Genomic DNA, 17,920 nt, shown 5'->3' on the forward strand with positions numbered 1-17,920 from the left:
TAGCCTGCTATCTTTGATCTTAATTGAATGTCACAAGCCGAGTCACTGTTTCGCGAAACGACATATTTGCAAACGAAAAGTAATTTGTGAATAAAACTTTTATATACGTGTTCTTTGCGATCTAAAAGTAAAGGCTAAAAAATAATTTCGATGAAAAAAATTTCTCAAAATCAGTTTCAAATTTAAGGTTGAAAATTCAAATTTTGACTAATAATTATAAGCATAAGCGAAAAGACGAGGAGCATAAGCATAAGCAAAAATTCAAATTTTGGCGGGACAAAGGATTGCGATCTCGTGAAGGTGAGCTAACTCCAAAAATCCGTCCTCGGTTCGGATTGTAGGTTGCAACTCATTTGCATGAAGCAGGAATCGCTAGTAATCACCGGTTAGCCATACGACGGTGAATCCGTTCGACACAACGCCCGTCACACTATAGAAGTTGACTATGTTTGAACTCATTAACCTTAACCATAAGAAGGAAGATGCCTAAGGCTAGGCCTTTGACTAGAGTGAAGTTGTAACAAGGTAGGGCATGTCTGGGGGAGCTTCTGGCAGCTGTAGTTTCTCTCAGAATCAGAAGCTCTACCTAACAATTCAGTTTTTTTGTCCAATTTCTGAGAACCTATAATTGTAGAATCTAGAAAAATAAACTAGAAGCTAGAAGCTGAAAAACTCCAGACTCTCAGAAGCTGGAAAACTTCAGACTCTAAGAAGCTGGCTATGAACCAGCTGCTTATAATTTTAAGCTCCCCAAACAGGCTCATAGTCGTACTGGAAGTTGCAGCTGGATCACCTCCTTTTTCATGAGCTAATACTTACGTATTTTGGTTTGACATTAATTGCTTCATGCCCAAAAGGAAGGCAGCTACGTTTGAGCTAAATTTGGATATGGAAGTCTTTTTTCGTTTAGGGCAAAGTACGACCAAGCTCATGAGCTTATTATCCTATATCGGAACAATTACTAGTTGATATTGATAGGATCTCCTTTTTAATGGCCCCACACCCTCCTGTGTGGTGTGTGCGGTGTGGCAGATGGGGATATCAAAAGGAAAGGGATAGAGTTTTTCTCGTTTTTGGTATAGCATACCTTCTTTTGGGAGGCCTGCAGCCCCACACAATGAGCTCCCTCATAATTGCGTCGTTGTGCCTAGGTAAGGAATTTTGAATTTTTTTTCTCTGAATTGGACATCTTTAAGCAGTATAAAATCTTTTCTGTTCAAAAGAGCCGAAACAAAAACTGTTCGAGATATGAGCCGAAAACCAAAAGTGAACCCGTTCATGAAGCCCATCAAACGCATGCAGCTTAACCTCGCCTGATTCAGCAGCCCAGTTGAAGGTCTTCAAATCGTAGGATTTGAACCCTCGTGATGAATCCACAAGGTGATCTCCCGTGTGTGTTAGACTGTTAGTCACCCTTGGTGCCAGCAAAAGGAAAATGAAAAGGTCATTGTACAAGGGCCCAAAAAATATAAGAACAGTTGAAGCAGAGAAGTATGAACATATATCCACAAAAAGTTCCTTTAAGAATGATATAGATGATCGTGATTAGAACCCACAAAGTGATCGCCAGGAGAATTGAAAGGTCTAGGCTTGACTAGTGTATCGAAAGAAAACTGTGGAAATATAGATGTATCAACATATGCCCACAATAAGAACGATCGAAATTACGTGTAAAGATTATTCTTTCGAAATTTGCAAGCATAAAAAAAAAAAAGACCTATAGCTTCATCTGACCAACACCTCCCTTGAATGAACCGTATAAAGGTCTCGACCTCCTGAAGCTGAATATATCGGTTATTTGATACGAGTGCGGCTGTGGCTCATCGTGAACTATCTTTTCGTACTCGGAGGAATGGAGACCGCCGTAAACTTGAATGCTAAGAATTTTCTTTTGTGGTGCATTAACTTTGACATGATTATTGAAGAACTCAATCAACTCCTCTTTATTGAGATCCCTCAGTGCAGCAACCTGCAGCAAGAGAACTCCAGGTATAAAAAAAAATGACACCATAGGGACAAAATTACAGAAATAGAGCATACCTCCGCCTCTTTTCTATCAAATTTCAGAGTTCCTTCCGAAATTTCTTTCCAGAAGAACGCTGATTCCTCTCTTATATTCTTGTATTTCTCCAGCTTCATGTCAATGAGAGCATTCACGTTGCTCTGCAGGTAACAGAAGTGACTGTTTACTCTGTATAATGTCAAGTATACAACCATACAATAGAGCTACAGCAACCTTCGGCCGACCCGGCAAAAGAGCTACAGCAAGCTATAACAGAAGCCAACAAATACTGACAGCAATCATCTTACCTTGAACTCTTCATCAGGCATTTGGTATAGAGTCCCTTCAAACATATTAAGAAAAGCTTCCACTCTGTCATCCAGGTTTGATGGATCCTGTTTAAGTAACTTCTTAGAACAGGAGATAAAAATGATCCAGCAGTTGAAATTGCATTGGAAAATATATTTACCTTCACGGTTGACTGAATTATGAATTGCAATCCCCGAACACCTGAATCATTTCTGGGTAAACAAGATAGTGTGAACAAAGATTTAGAGGAGTTGCATGAGCATGACTACTAAGTCCCATTACCACATACCAATGCAAAAAAGTGCTGCACATCCTTTTGCAATAAAGAACACAATTAAAATAAAGGCAACATCGTACCTTTGTGTAAGCACTGTTATGTAGCCAAGTTGCTCAACTGAACGCAATTGGTGAAAAGCTGGTTGCTTAGCAACAAGAGCAAGCAATTGAAGTAGAACATTTTGTTTGAGATCATCCTGATGAATCTGTGCAGTGGAAACATTGTTATAGCATTGAAATGTGTATTGCAGGTATCTTCCAGGAAAAACTAGATATGGTTGATGAGAGGCTAGAGTAAGAAAAAAAACTGGATGTTCAGGTATTCTTCTGTAAATGCAAAAGAGGTCCACAGAGAAAACATCAAAGAAGTGCAAAGGCATACCTGAATATAATGCAGGATGGAAGAATTTTTTTCATCCTGGTGATTTAGGCACAATGCTGGATAATAATACCTCCAACCCCTTTCAAGTTTTACAATTCGCTTTGTAAGATGCTGTGATGGGGGTAATGCTTTGCAGAAACTGATGGGTGCATTGAATAAGGTGTCTTCAACATGCTGTATAACACTTTTTGCTTCACCCGGTTCCATGTTCCCTAATATAGTAATATCGATCACATACAGAATTAAGAACATAAAATAAGTACACCCTTCTTAATGAGAAAGAATCAAAATAATGAAGTTAGTTATTAAACAAACCAGCAAAATAGCATTCAATAAATGTCTTGCCCAGAAGACGAGGCAAAAAAATCTGTAGATCGCTTGCTTCAATATGAGAAACTGCAGCAAGTTTTTCATCCCATGCCCAAGTTTGTTCCTCTAATATCAATGAACAATAGTAAAATGCCTGCTCATATGGTTGTCGAAATTTGAAATTCTCGTAGTCCTTTATTATAGTTTCCTGATGACAGCAACAAAATATGAACACACGCAGCTCATGTAATGTAAAATGCATAGAATGCTAAGTTAATATTGCATAATCAGGAAGATAGAAGGTACGCTAGACATCCTAGGCAGACACTCTTTTGTCCTTCAAGACATCCTAGGCAGATAGAAAGTACGCCATATTTAATCCAATTAGAATTCTATAGATAGAAATGCATATATTAGGAAATATCACAACTGTTGTTTATAGCTTTTTAGTCCCGTTTCTGCACTGTTTTTTCCTAAATGAAAGTAGCTCATGCTTCTGACAAGGAATCTCCTGACTGTTTTATACATGTCCAAATGACAACCAAAACAAAAATTCTAGCAGGTCTGCAGAAGATATTTTAACAAAGAACCACATGTAAACTGAGCATGGCCGTTACCTTTATAACAGCAAAACGGTCAACCTTCACTTCAAACTCAGCAATTTTTCCAATGACAGTATCCAGAAGGGTTCTCATTTTGTCATTATAACCGACCATAGTTATCTGTAAGGAAATCATAAATATTGGACGGTTAGAAAATAAGAAGATTTCATAAGGAAAAGTCTCATAACACGCCATGAATTATGACTCGTTTAGAAGGAACAGTTGAGTGATAGATCGCAATTTACAAACATACATAACAAAGTTTTACAAACATGCAACACACCAACAGTGTCAGCCACTCAGCCTGCTACCACACAGTATACATGAAAAAGTAACAGGGATTAGGTAATATTGACCATTTAATCTAATATAGAATATAATGCCATTTGTATATGCACATATGAAAAAAGAAAACAAATGGAGAAAAAGCTGCTGTAAGACTGTAACTTATGAAAGCACATAGCCATGTACATCTTCTAATTACAGTACTAATGATGTCTTTATTGCAAACTAGTCCAGTTAAGAAAATGTACATCTGAACCAATATGTGGAAAATAGTTCCAAGTGTCAAGACTGATGATAGCCTACTTCTTGCTTCTATATGCAACAGGAATCAGGATTTTAATATTAAAGATTAAATGAGAATCGAATGGCAAGCATCTGCTTATTAGTAACACATATTACCATTTTTTTCATACTTGCGCAAATACAGTATGTGTTTAATTAGGAGAAACAAAAAAGTTTGAGTATAGAAGCGCTATCGGTATTGATACATATTGACTGAAGAGCTTGGTGTCATGGTGTGCATCATGCATGGGTTATGCGCATCAGATGGAACACATTGTATGAATATATGATGCAGGAAGGCCTGCACCATAGTACGATTGTCACATGACAACCATATCAGCAGCATGCAACAAGTACCAACATAGATGGGTATAAGAGTGTTCGTACTGGTTTAGGTGAAAACATGGCTAAAGGCAACTAACATGATGAATAAAGTAGGTGGTATAAAATTATTGTGTAGTTGGCAATGGGCATGTGGTATGTGCCACACCACACAAGTTTAATGTCAGTGGAAAACCTTTTATTTGGTAACTTCCAAGCTGCGATGCAATAACCCTCGGGCATTTGACCAAGAATATTTTTCAAAAATATATGCACTTTGTGATCCCCAGGCATATTTCCCCAAAATACCCCTTCTGACTGTACCTATCTCCGTATGTTTCAGTGCTCTGTTGATTGTGAGATATTATTAAAGGGTACTTTCATTACATTCTAAATAAATTGTTTTTTCGTTTTGAGAGGGTAAGCCAGTAGATTGTAATTACTTGGATATATGCAATTTAGTCAAAAGTAATAAATATTCAAAGTGGAGGGGAGTTAACTTATATCAATGCAACAGTTCAATTTCCACAACAACCAGGAATTCCTTCTGAACCCGCAGGAATATCATAGAATTTTCACATAAAACAGGAATCGGGGAAAATTCCGTATCCCAAACAGAGCCTAAGAGAAGTATGAACAGCAGGACCCTCTTTACTAAAAATAAAAAGAAGATTCAGCAAGGACAATTATTTTCAATAATCCAGTATAATTAATGCTCACAAGGAGTCAAGTTATTCAATCTTTTCTGATATAATTAGTGTGATGTTTCCATCAACACTGCATCATCTGGATTAGCAATGAAGATAAACAATCAATTATGTCATGCAAACTGTACAGCTAACCTGAAATCCAGTGTCACTTGGCCTAATAAAGTAGTAAAGACCAGCAATTTGAGCATCATAAGCTGAAAGCAAAACAAAGTTGGTGGATTATTGCAACAGATAAATGAACCAAAGGCAAACTAACCAGAGGATGACCATGTCCTTAGTCCCTCTATTTTCTAGGATTGATAACTGTATGTGGAGAACGAGTTCTTGTTTCGGCCAACAAAAAGAATTTTCCAACTTCTCCATTAGTATATGTCAATTTTATGATAGAACATTGTATGAAGAGAAGTTTGAAATATACTAAACAATTTCATGAACCTGTGCCATAAGAATCATAAAATATTGAGATATCTCATGTATTACTACATACCAAAATCATTCAAATAATCCATTATCAACCTCGTGAACATATCAGTAAGAACTGTCGATTCAGGAGAGCTATTGGACAGTGGACAGTGGAAATCCATCTTGACGTAGGCCTTGGGTGTGAAGAACATTGTATCAGGCTTATACCATACTCTTGAAAACATTGTTTTCCTAAGCATACAAGGAAAACTTCCCTGGATAAACCGAAAATATCAATAAAGTTTCACAAAATAAAATTATGAGCATTTTTTTTTAATAAAAAATACCTTTTCCTCAACATTTTTCAATGAAAGATCACTTGGAATGAAGATATTAGGTTTTGGAATGTGCAAATCTTCCATGGGAGCCATATTTACCCATTTCTGTACAAATTATGTTAGAAATGTGTACAATTCCAAATATATTAAATTGGAGAATATGATAGGAACAGTAACATCCAAATGTACACCTGTATGATGGAAGGAGTGACTGCTTCAACTGAATATGATGTACCATACCAAGGCTCTGTTAAGTTTGTTTGCCCTTCAAACTTTTTTGATTCCCAGAATATTCTGAAGGAGATGAAGAAGATAACCCAGAAGTATTAACACCCGTAAGTAAAAGTCACAATGAAAATAAAATCTAAACAAACAGATCAAGTGTGTGAAAGGAAAAAATAAAGCAAATGGCCATAAGAGGATCAACGATGAGTGAGGAGCCTGTTGCTGCTTTTTGGAAGTTAACAATAAAAAAAATGCAAAGGGACAAGTAATGAAATTTCTTCCGCTTTCTCTGAGAAAAAAAGCTCAAATTTATGAAAAGTAGTGAAAGTTCTCTTGGCTGTGCCATCCTTCTAGAAGAGCACTATAGTGTTTTATAATTGATTAGGCCAAGAGGAGTGTGAAGCGACAGCTAAATGCAAAGACCGATCATTTTCCAAACTACATGCAGTAGTTGAAGAGTCACAATAATAAGCATATGCATACATTATACTGTTATTGCTGAAATGAACAACCAACTCAAATTGGCTAGTCCCCAATTCTGTATGATAACATTAAATGCATGAGATTACTGTCGTGAATAGAATACACATTGTTGTATCTTTGCAGTCTCATACTGATCCGAAATTTTCCATTCGAAATTGTGGGATACAAGATGTGCTGGAAGTGCTCCTGAAAAATCCTAGGAATCATGTCTAACCTAAGTGTACGGGAAGAAGCATATGAAGATTTTACAATGTGGTACATGAACCATTCAAGGCATCAAAGATATGTAGCACAAATGAATTAATATAGATATGAGTTTCCTAAGAAAGTAACTTTTGAAATACTCCAAAAAAGAGAGTATAATACATAAAATATAACTTTTCAACAAACATGTGCTGAATATTAAAACATAAAAAACTATGACTAAACCTTAAAACAGAACAGGAAAACCCAACAAGGCCATATGGCCTGGATGTACTCAAAACCTACCTAACATTATCTGGAGTCAAGTCATTTAATATATTCTGAATAGCATCTGGAGAAAACTTTGATGGCACAGATGATGCAATCAGCCAATCTTCCGGCGGAAAGATCTATAATAGAGAGAGATCATGAGATGGTGATACTGAGCAGAATTAATTTGCAATTTATGAACAAACATTTTGGCATAATTTATTAGGAGGAACTGATCATTTCATTGTTCAATGAAATATCATGAGCTGGCCTTCTTGTTAATTTCATTTTGTGTAACGAAACAAAGTAGCCTACAAACATAAGTTAAGAAAAGCTAAACAGTTTTTAGATATGCCACTCCACTTCCTCCCAGTCATACGCATGTGAATCTATGGGGAATGCAGATCCGCTCATGTAGAAAGCTTCAATTTTGTGAATTTGGCGATATTCTGTTCAAATTTGACTAAAATTTGTTCAAAATTTTGGTATATCAGCACCCTCCAATAGAAACGTCCAAACCTAAAGATTAAACCCTGGGGGGGGGGGTGCATATGCAAAAATTTCAGTCTTTTGGGCCTCTGAAAACTCGGATATTTTGGTCAAACTACAACAGGAAGCATGAAAGGATCATAACCTACACAGAAGCCTAGAGCCTCATTAGTGGAACTATGCCCCACTGCATCCTTGCTGACAGGATCACGTTTTCTCTCAGGGAAGTGTTATGGTAGATGTGACTATCACCTCCAAATTTATCGATATCATTCACTCATAAATTAAGAGGCAACCCATATAATATGTCACATTTAGTACACAAGCCCAGCAAAAAACATTTAGTACACAAATACATTGTAATATATCTAATACTCTCACACCCTTCTTGAAATTTGTGTGGAGGTTGCCTCTTGATTTAGGGGTAGCTCATCATCTCTCTCCTCACTTATCTCCACCATCTCATCACTTAATCCAATGTGGCACTCTTAGGGGCAGCATATGGAGCATTATAGTACTTGCCCTCAGCGACTTCTCCCTCCTCACCGTGATCCAACTTACCGCTAGTCGCTAGAGAGTACAAGTATCTAATGGCTATGACTAGAGATTGCCAAGCTGATCCAGGCATTACCACATTGGTCTCTTACCCCTAGAAGCCACATTAATCACCTTGACACATAAGACAGTCGTGCAACATGGAGTCAGTGACAAATTGCAGAAAGAAGGGAGTTATCTGGTGGCATATAGTTCATATTCTCACTTCATTTGTGAGGGATCCCACCTAATCACATCCCTATGAATTCAACCGAGTCTTATCCAACAACTCATAGGAGTATCAAGTTACAAGGTTTTAAAGTAGCACAGCAATATAGTTTTGCACTAGATTCTCTCATACAAACATGTCACTGACAAAATATAATAATAAGGTGCAGATTGATAGTAGAATTAATGACTGGTCATTCTTGACTTTTGCATGAGCACTTTCATGCCTTATCAAAAGTCACATCTGTCTAATCAGAAAATAGTTAGGTAGTAAGATTTTAAAAAGTCACTTTCTTTTATAAGCAAAGAGAAGTCTGCTTTCTGCCCTCGATTCAAACTTTTATGAGAAACAGAGATGGAATACTGTTTCTCGTAAAAAAAAAAGATGGAATACTGTGATACCACCACCTATCAGGCCCGACGAGCGGTCCACTGTATAGGAAAATGGGCAACAATGGGACTCCTAACTCTTTCTTGAACATGCAGGAACAGTCAATTGCAATTAAAACAGATGCTATTATTGCTAACTTCCTTTTAAAATGATGACAAGACATGATAAAGATTATTAGTTGGCAATTATGGACATGCAATACAGATGCCCAAAGCAATGACTAAAATATACCTGCATGTTTGAGGAAATATTGACAACATAATGGATAGGAGGACTCTTGTCTCGGTAGTGGAATCCCATCTCAGAAATAGCTACAAGCTTGACAATCAAAACAGAGTGAGGTAGTTAGCTGTGTGCAATGCTAAATGGACTTCATGTGCATCATTACAATTTACAATGTCGCAAAAACACATAGACACTGTCATTATCGTTCACCAGTTAGACAATTATACAAATTCCAAGCATTACTATAGTAGTTGGACAAAATAGAATTTGAAGGAAGCACGCAAAAACAATGTGACCCTTTGACAAGCATTACTGTAGTAGTTGGACAAAATAGACCCTTTGAAGGAACCTAATGCATGCAGCGTACACAAAAACAATGTGAGCAACTTGATGATATGGTCACATACTCATGTTTCATGATTCATCTTGAAAAGGTAAAGTATAATTAAATTTAAATATTAAATAGTAGCTCCCTAAAATGCCATTTATAGAGGGATATTGGGTGATAAGAAAAGGTACTGGTCAAATTACGACAAATTAGACCAAAGATCTTATGTACAATCCTGACCAAAACAATAATCCAATTTAATGACTTCATTAATGGCCTGATTGTTTAAATTTCGAAGTAGCGGTATCAGCCCAAGAAAAATTTGCAAAGCTTAAACGGATGTCACGTACAGCTTACAGTTGATTTTGGTCATTATAAAAAAAAAATCTATTCCCAAAAGGTACACAAATCCAAAACCAAAATTCACCTCATCAAAAATCCACTGACGAGTTCCAGAGGTCTGGAGCAATGCTATGTATCGGAATAACAGTCCAATAATGTCCTCCATGTGCTCTATCATCAATGATATGAAATAGGTAAATATTATATACACTGTAAATCTTCAGTACTTAAAAGTAAAATTTGATCTTCCATCAAAAAATAGTAAAGTTTGATCATATACTATCCACTTAGATTGAAATTAAGGATTTACCCTCCTGACTCTCATGTGAGTGACCTTGATTACCCCACGTCTTTTTTTTATGCAAGAGATTACCCCACATGTCATTGGCACAGGAGGGTAAATCCTCAAAAAATTGTTGTTAAAAAGGCCCTTCTTGAATGAAACTCACCATAGCCTACATCTGTGAGCTGTATAACAACATTGAAGAATGAAAACTCATAACTCCAGTCACCTTCCCATGCATACAAACTCATAGCCCATCCTGAGGAATTTAACAAAGACAAAGTTAAAAACAACAAGCACTATGAAAGATATATACACACACCCATACATAGAGAGAAAGGGAGGTGATCAGGTGAGGATGATACGTGGGTTATGTCCACCCATTAAGCACAGTCAAGTCACTATTTATCTTCTTTATTTTGTTGTTGTTTATTATTGATTGTTATGGTGGCATTATCACTATTTTCCTACGTAGACTCCACATAGGTCACCGAGAGACACCACGGTTTAGGCACAGAGGGGACATGTGGACACTTTCGAAAGTTGAGGGACCAAAATCAGACCAAGGCCATAGTTTAAGGGACTAAATGTGGACCTTTTCCTTTTCTTTATTGTGTATTGTTTGCCTGTTCCATTGAAACTTTACTTTGATTTTTCCTTGACAAACCTAATGTCATTTTTACATAACAAAGTCAATAGCTTCTTGTATCAGTAGCCAATTTTTTTGAGGTTTGGCTGCACATAATCTAAAAATGAAACCTATTTGAGGAAGGAGGTCGCAGTGAATTATTAGCACACCACCTAAAGAGGATATTGCTGTTATACCTAAATATCCTCGAATGAAACATTAAATAAAAGCAAAGGAATAAGATTTCATCTCCAGATTTTTCCTATATAACAGTACGGAAGAACCATACAGAGATAAAAGAGTTGAAAACACCACACGAAAGCATATACATAGAAAACACAAAAGCATCTGGATATGTGCACTACAAAATGGCATCTCAATTGGAAAAGCAAAGTAAGACTAATTATATGCATTTGGATAGTAATTATATCAGACCAAGAACCAGCTCAACACGTCACCTCGAAAGATGGATATAAACTCCAAATCAGTGAATCACATAACACAATCTAAAGTAGCATTCTTGAATTAAATGGCGCTATCATGTCTAAATGCTTCATCAAAGTGCGAGTACAATCCTGTATTAAGCTGACAATAAGGTCAGATATTCACATTAACAGAAATACGTAATATCTTGAAGCAAGAAGCATAGAACCAGAGGATTTTGTATTCATGTTACACCAAATAGCCTATGGACTGACCAAACAGCCCCAAACCCGTCCACCAGAAAAGAAGCTGAACTTCTCATATATAGCTTACCTAAATTTTTTAGCACGTAAAATAGAGACCCCTCTCCTTCATGGCCAACTAGACGACTCACATACTTGCAAGGCCCTTCCTTATAGTGCTGAATATTTGGGGTGATTGGCCACTGTATTCTCAAAGTGTGGCCTTCTTTTATGGGAACCGCTTTAACAATGATCTGCAGGTCATTAACTACCATATTAAAACATGTTAAAGTATCCTTACATTTCAAAAGAAGTGCCAGATCCAGTGGTGCACTTGACTTATCAACCTATTTTTAGCAAATGGAAAATATAAACCTGGAGATGTTCACTTGAACATGGATGACCATGAAAGGAAAAACTTTCCCTTCCAGTATTCCTGACATCAGAGAACTTATTTTCAACAAGATTTTGAAGGTTGTCAAGACTCTCTGCATACACAAGTTACACAACAGATAAAAGAAAAAAAAATAATTTGAAGAATTTGTACACAAATGAAAAATATAATGGTGTAATTCAGTTTGATGAAAACCTTTGCCATACACAACAAGTTGCATCAAATTAGCTGAGTAATGTGAATTATAAAATTTAATAAGCTCTTCCAGTGTGTCCAATCCTTCCTTATTTGGATTAACCAGCAAAGTGTCCAGGTTTCCTAAAATAATAGATGATCAGAATATTAGTGAAAAAAATAGTCGACCTTTCTATCATGTAAAAAAATAGCCTCTTATTTGGCTCAAGTTAAAACTCCCACAGGTTTTGATTCCAGAGAAATAATATCTAAAATAATTTTAAGGTGTAAATACTCCCTGTCCTGTATGTTTGTTAGACTTCAACAAAGTAATCTCCAATTCACATATTTGGCCAGTGACTTTTAGTGGTAGTTTAATTTTGACTCCACTATTCTGAAACAACATTATTTTTTAAGAACAAGCACGATACTGACCAACAGAATAAAGTAGAATCAGAGGGCAGGCATCAATTATTCTCAAAGTATAAGAAATGTCAAAGTACTTCATGTACAAACTTGTGAATTCAGTGCTTGTTCGAGCCTATGTGGTCCTCGCCAAGAGAGGGACTTGATGGGTTAGAAAAATAGAGGTGTATTTGCCAGATCTAAGAGTTGCACAATCTTTGCTCATTCATCACAACCTTTGCCCATTCATATAACTACCATGCCTCACCACCAAATAAAAAAAGGGATACGATAGGTGGTGCTGAGAAAGATCAGCTAGATGCCGAGTAATCTTAGTTAGGTTGTGCTGGAAGGCATGGGCCGACACAAGGGGAGATGCAAAACATTTGACTGACAAAGGCACAATTTTACGTGTTTCTATGTCCTTCATATGCTATTGTTTCATTTGTGAAATCAGTGTTTTTTCAAATGATCCTCATGGTCCACATGGATCAATATCAATACAGAAGAACTTCAAGAAAAGATGTGTGTGAGCCTTGGATGACAGAATAAACCACAAATGAAGAGAATCCATCATGAAGATTGAGAATACCATAAAACAAATGGACCATCAGGTTTACAAATGCAGCCTTTTTCCTTTTGGAATTTGGAAGGATATATAGTGAGTTTTTTTTTCCCCATCATGAGCAATATAAGGGCATTCAACTAGTTAAAAACTTAAACTCAGAAGTTCATATGACATGGATATTTTCTGCAACATTACAAAACGAATTCTTGACTTCAGCATGCAATACTTGTGAGTTGTGGCTATAAAATGAAGATAGAAACATGGTACCAAGCATATAGTTGCAACATCAGACACTACAAGAAAATGAAATGATGACTAAAACACACACCAGTGCTAAACTTGTGATATGGATGGCTCTCCGAGCAAAAATGTTTCTGGAGCTGAAACCAAAAGATTATAGACAACGAAATTATTATAGCATGAAAGAGCATGGTAACATAAATGAATTTGACAGAAACAATTGTAATAAATCAAAAAAAAATCATATTACACCGCTCAAGAAGAAATGTAAAATATAATTAAATTAGGTAGAAACATAGATTTAGATGTCAAAACCACTATCAGAGCTGGGTTGCATTGCTCTTTAATTTGGGGGGACGGGATATTTTTAGTCGGTTTTATACTTTTGTTAGTTAAAGTGTGATTTTTAGATAAACCCTATAAAGTAAGGGGTGTAATATAGATTTATCCCAAAATCAAAATAGAATATGAGTATGATACCATTCAACTATAACAGAAAATATTCCACTGCGTTGATGTTTTTCTAAGATAAAGGTACCTGACTCATTCGCAAAGGATCTGACAACAAGTTTTTCTTATTTTCTGCAGGTGAAGAAAAAAAAGACAGAAATTAGAAGTTAATTCTCTCAGCAGAAATGTCAGTTCCAGATAAGAGAGAAGCAATATATACCAGAGTCAACAGCATTAATTTCCCTTAGAGTTGCATCGGGTGAGATCAATGGCTTTATAAAAAATTGTGCAAACCTAAAACAACAGACGAGAAGCAAAATGAATCAGATTCTGCAAAATAAGAACAAAGGTGAAAAGAAAGAAAGCAGTAGAAGGTACCTATCCAAAGCATCATCCAGGCAACTATTGTTCACATCAAAATAAAAGTTTGTACGTTCACGACATGTGAAGGCGTTGGTTGAACCACCATGCTAAAAGAAACATCCATATCACACAATTGATGATTTCAAAGTAGAGAAGAAAACTTAAATACCATGATATTCTTTATATGAATTTATGAACAATTATGCCCCCTATTCTTTAACTATATCAGAGGCCAGCCAGACGATTTGGTTTTCCCAATTAGTATTGTTAATAATTTAAAAGGCTAAACCTCTGCTTGCAAATCTCCAGTAGCAGCATAACATTGGAGGAACCCATGGTTCAAGGCTTGAAGCACTGAAGGTACAGAGCTTCATTGGGGCCAAACTTGGCCTACCCAATGATTGTACAGTCTATATGATACTTCCTCCGTCCCAAAATGTAGGTATTTTTTAGGTTGGCACGGTATTAAGAAAGTAGGTGAGAATGATTGGAGGAAGTGTGTGGTTGGTTGAAAAGAGAAAGTAGGTGAAGAAGAATGGTTGTGATTAGTTGAGAGGAGGAGGTAGGTGAAAAAAATAGCTTCATTTTGGGACAAGATACTGTGCTAGAAATAGCTACATCTTGGGACGGAGGAAGTAAGTACTTGTATTTGGGGCATTTTACTTATTAAGCTTCAAATTGGTCCCATATGGATTAAGCCACTCGTGCATCATTAGTGTTGAACCACTCTCACTCTGCCACTGTAAGCACTGGTGCACCACCGCAAACTCGCAGCAGTAAATATATGAGTTTACTCACAAGTCACAAGCTGGATACTATAGTTACGTGTGCCTATTATACTGTTACCAACTGACAACTGGTACTCTAGGGGCAAAAGGGCAGTAACCATGATTAAAAAAATTAAACTAGATTAGCTCTACAGATACTGAATTTCTCTAATCGCACTCTGCTTAAAGTACTATAAATATAAAACCAAACAAGTGGCATCTATTGGCATAACAGGAAGCATCCAAGAACCCCCAAAATGTGGTACAAGTCTCTAGTCATTGCCAGTAAATTGAACGTAGACTGGACGTTTTGCAAAGAATGCAGTATGCTGAAGTTCAATTGTCCTTCCAATTGTTCTGAAGCATTTAGATTAAGTTTTGAGATCAATTTTAGTTCGATCTAACAAATTATTGACCACGACAAATCAAGATCACTTACAAATGTCCTCTTCAAATTAACAGAACAGATAAGAAATTGGCCATACATACCTCTGCAATATACTTTGAGTAATCGTCTTCCACAGGGTATTTCTCGCTAGCATAGAAAAGCATATGCTCTATAAAAGAAGAACCAAGCATAAGTGAATCAAACAATACAGAGACACATACATGTTAATTACTGCAAAACACATGCCATGAAGCTCTCTACATGCGATAGTACAATCCAACCAAGATAAAAAAACAATTCAATGAGGTTTGAACAGTGCCTGGTGATGCATTAAAACTCTTTAAAGGTACACACTAGAAAATATATAAAAGAGCAACATACAAAACAAGGCAAATTAAACATACACTAAGCACATCGATAGCATGACACACAGTGACACAAGAAAGTTGTGCTTACTTTATCTGTCCAAGGAAAAATAGTTACAATGACTAGTGAGTAAATTAATTTTCTAATTGAATAACAGTGTCTCCTTAGATTTTTACAATCACCTTAAGTATCCAAATAATATGTTCGAAGCACTCTGGTGTCGAAATGAACCTCCTATTAATATATGCCATCCATTTCAATACAGAGGCAATATAGCATGTATATGTATTACAATATTAGTATAATAGTTTCAATCACGAATAAAATTTCTGAAACATCTGATCCTTCAATGAACCCGTGAGTTTCAGATAAGTAAGCCATTTTAAGGCCCAACTGTATTTTTCTCTTAATGCCCTTTCACATGTGGGCTTTGACATCTTTGCAGATTAATCAAGTAAATGATTAGCTCATATACCTTTGAAGGTATGGGCCATTGTCGCTTATTAGCTGGATATTCTGACAGCACCTATCAGGAGATATTGATACTGAATTGATACATTGAGTTGCACATGTGAATCAATCATCTGTATATTTTCCTGGCCATGCTATACTTGTTTTAATCTTCTCATCCAGAGATACTCAGCATGATGCTGGAAATTCATTTTCAGATGTTTTGCATATATTTGTGCACATATTTTACTTATCCAAAAAAATATATGAAAAAGTATATTTTCCTTGCATATTTTCTATGTGACAGGGGCTGTGAGAAAAATATGCATACCTAAATTTCGACCTTCTTCATCTTTATTACATTATCAATTCAACAATTAAACAACTAAAAAGGGACATGTACATATTGTAACAGAACCAAGCCACAACCTCAAACAGCTTGGTGTAAAAAGCCAGCAAAATTGTAGTGGTAGGCTAATAGCAGGCCTGACACTGCAACGGAAATGCATGGAGATGATAGAGATCAATTGCATAGGCATCAAGGCCCGAACGCACTGAGATTATCATTACTAACATCATGTACAGTGAGAGCCACTTAAACGGAAGCAGCTAACTACAACGGAAATCATACTAGCATCCGTTCAAGCCAACAAAAAAAGAAAATCATAGCATCCACGATTACTAATTTCTCAGAGGTTTTACGCAACAAGTCAAAACAGGAAGCTCACCAAGGAAATGTGCAAGGCCAGGGAGCCTCTCGGGATCGCAGAAGTAGCCCACCGAGACATTCATCGACGCCGCCGCCTGCAAACAAACAAAGCCGGGATTCACCCATTCAAGCCAAAAACCCAGGAGGCAGGCACCAAAACCCCCGGCACATCCCCGATCGAAGGAGCCAGCGAAAGCACGGAGACCTTGTCGGTGTCGGGGTCGCTGACGAGGAGGCACTCGAGGGCGTTGGGGAGCACGACGCGGCGGTACCCGCGCTTGTCGTTGCGGGGCCTGGTGATCTCCGCGTCGCCCTCCGCCGCCGCCGCCGCCGAGGGTGCGGCCGCGACCGCGCCGTCGGACGACGGCTCGGCGGGGGCGTCGGTCGTCGTCTCGCGCGCTGGCCTCGAACCCGCCATTGCGGCCGCCGCGGATTCGCCGCCGCTGGCGGTGGGTGGTGTTGGAGTTGGAGTGGACTGCGTCCGCGAAGACGCGAAGTTGGCTTGGCAGTTGGAACGGCGAGTAACAAGTTGTCCCCGGAGACAACGCGAGAGAGGGTGGCACGGCAGCAGTGGGTGGACCTGCAGCGCGGGTTGGTGGACTTGGTAGTTGGGCACGTCAGGAGTGGGCAAATGGGCTGGGCCGGAATGCCGGATTTGTGCACGGCGGCGTGCACCGGGACATCTTTCTGTTTGAAGTCCGGCGTGTACCGGGACATCTTACTGTTTGAAGTTCGAAGTCAAGTAAACGTCTACTCGAACGTTCGGAATTTTTACGGAATGGGAAGAAAACTACTCCCTCCGTTTCATAATATAAGCCATTCTAACATTTTTCACATTCATATGGATGTTATATGCGTAGATTCACTAACATCCATATAAATGTGAAAAATGCTAAAATTACTTATATTATGAAACAGAGAGAGTAGCTAGGTGTGCCATAGCAGATGCAGCATACAAAAGAGGCAGCGAGTAGAAAACTGAAACGCAGCGAGGAATGTGACACACATGCAGAGTTTTCAAGCAAAATATAAGCGTCGCCTGCTTCGGCAGCTTTGCTATACTCTCCATGTGTAGATTGCAGTGGGAGCTGAATGTAACTTTCTCGCGGCACATGGTTCCATTTTTCAGGAAGAGATAACGTCCAAAGAAACAA

General features: G+C 37.7%; 1 protein-coding gene across 1 annotated transcript; it reads right to left on the bottom strand.

Annotated features, from left to right (window-relative positions):
- Positions 1-1,494: 1,494 nt before the first annotated feature.
- LOC9266542 (insulin-degrading enzyme-like 1, peroxisomal) lies at positions 1,495-17,265 on the bottom strand. The gene is made up of 26 exons (XM_015790981.3): positions 16,972-17,265; positions 16,786-16,861; positions 15,343-15,410; positions 14,102-14,193; positions 13,944-14,017; positions 13,812-13,855; positions 13,362-13,413; positions 12,082-12,204; positions 11,868-11,980; positions 11,584-11,746; positions 10,366-10,458; positions 10,002-10,087; positions 9,253-9,339; positions 7,416-7,519; positions 6,410-6,512; positions 6,228-6,323; positions 5,966-6,155; positions 5,611-5,672; positions 3,896-4,000; positions 3,285-3,486; positions 2,970-3,181; positions 2,669-2,793; positions 2,472-2,523; positions 2,311-2,397; positions 2,041-2,163; positions 1,495-1,969 (listed from the first exon to the last, which is right to left on the bottom strand). Exons 1-26 carry the CDS (start codon positions 17,182-17,184, stop codon positions 1,718-1,720), a joined length of 2,997 nt encoding a protein of 998 aa, XP_015646467.1. The 5' UTR covers positions 17,185-17,265; the 3' UTR covers positions 1,495-1,717.
- Between the last annotated feature and the right edge of the window lie 655 nt (positions 17,266-17,920).

This window comes from Oryza sativa, chromosome 7 (genome assembly GCF_034140825.1).
Source record: "Oryza sativa Japonica Group chromosome 7, ASM3414082v1".
NCBI lineage: Eukaryota > Viridiplantae > Streptophyta > Magnoliopsida > Poales > Poaceae > Oryza > Oryza sativa.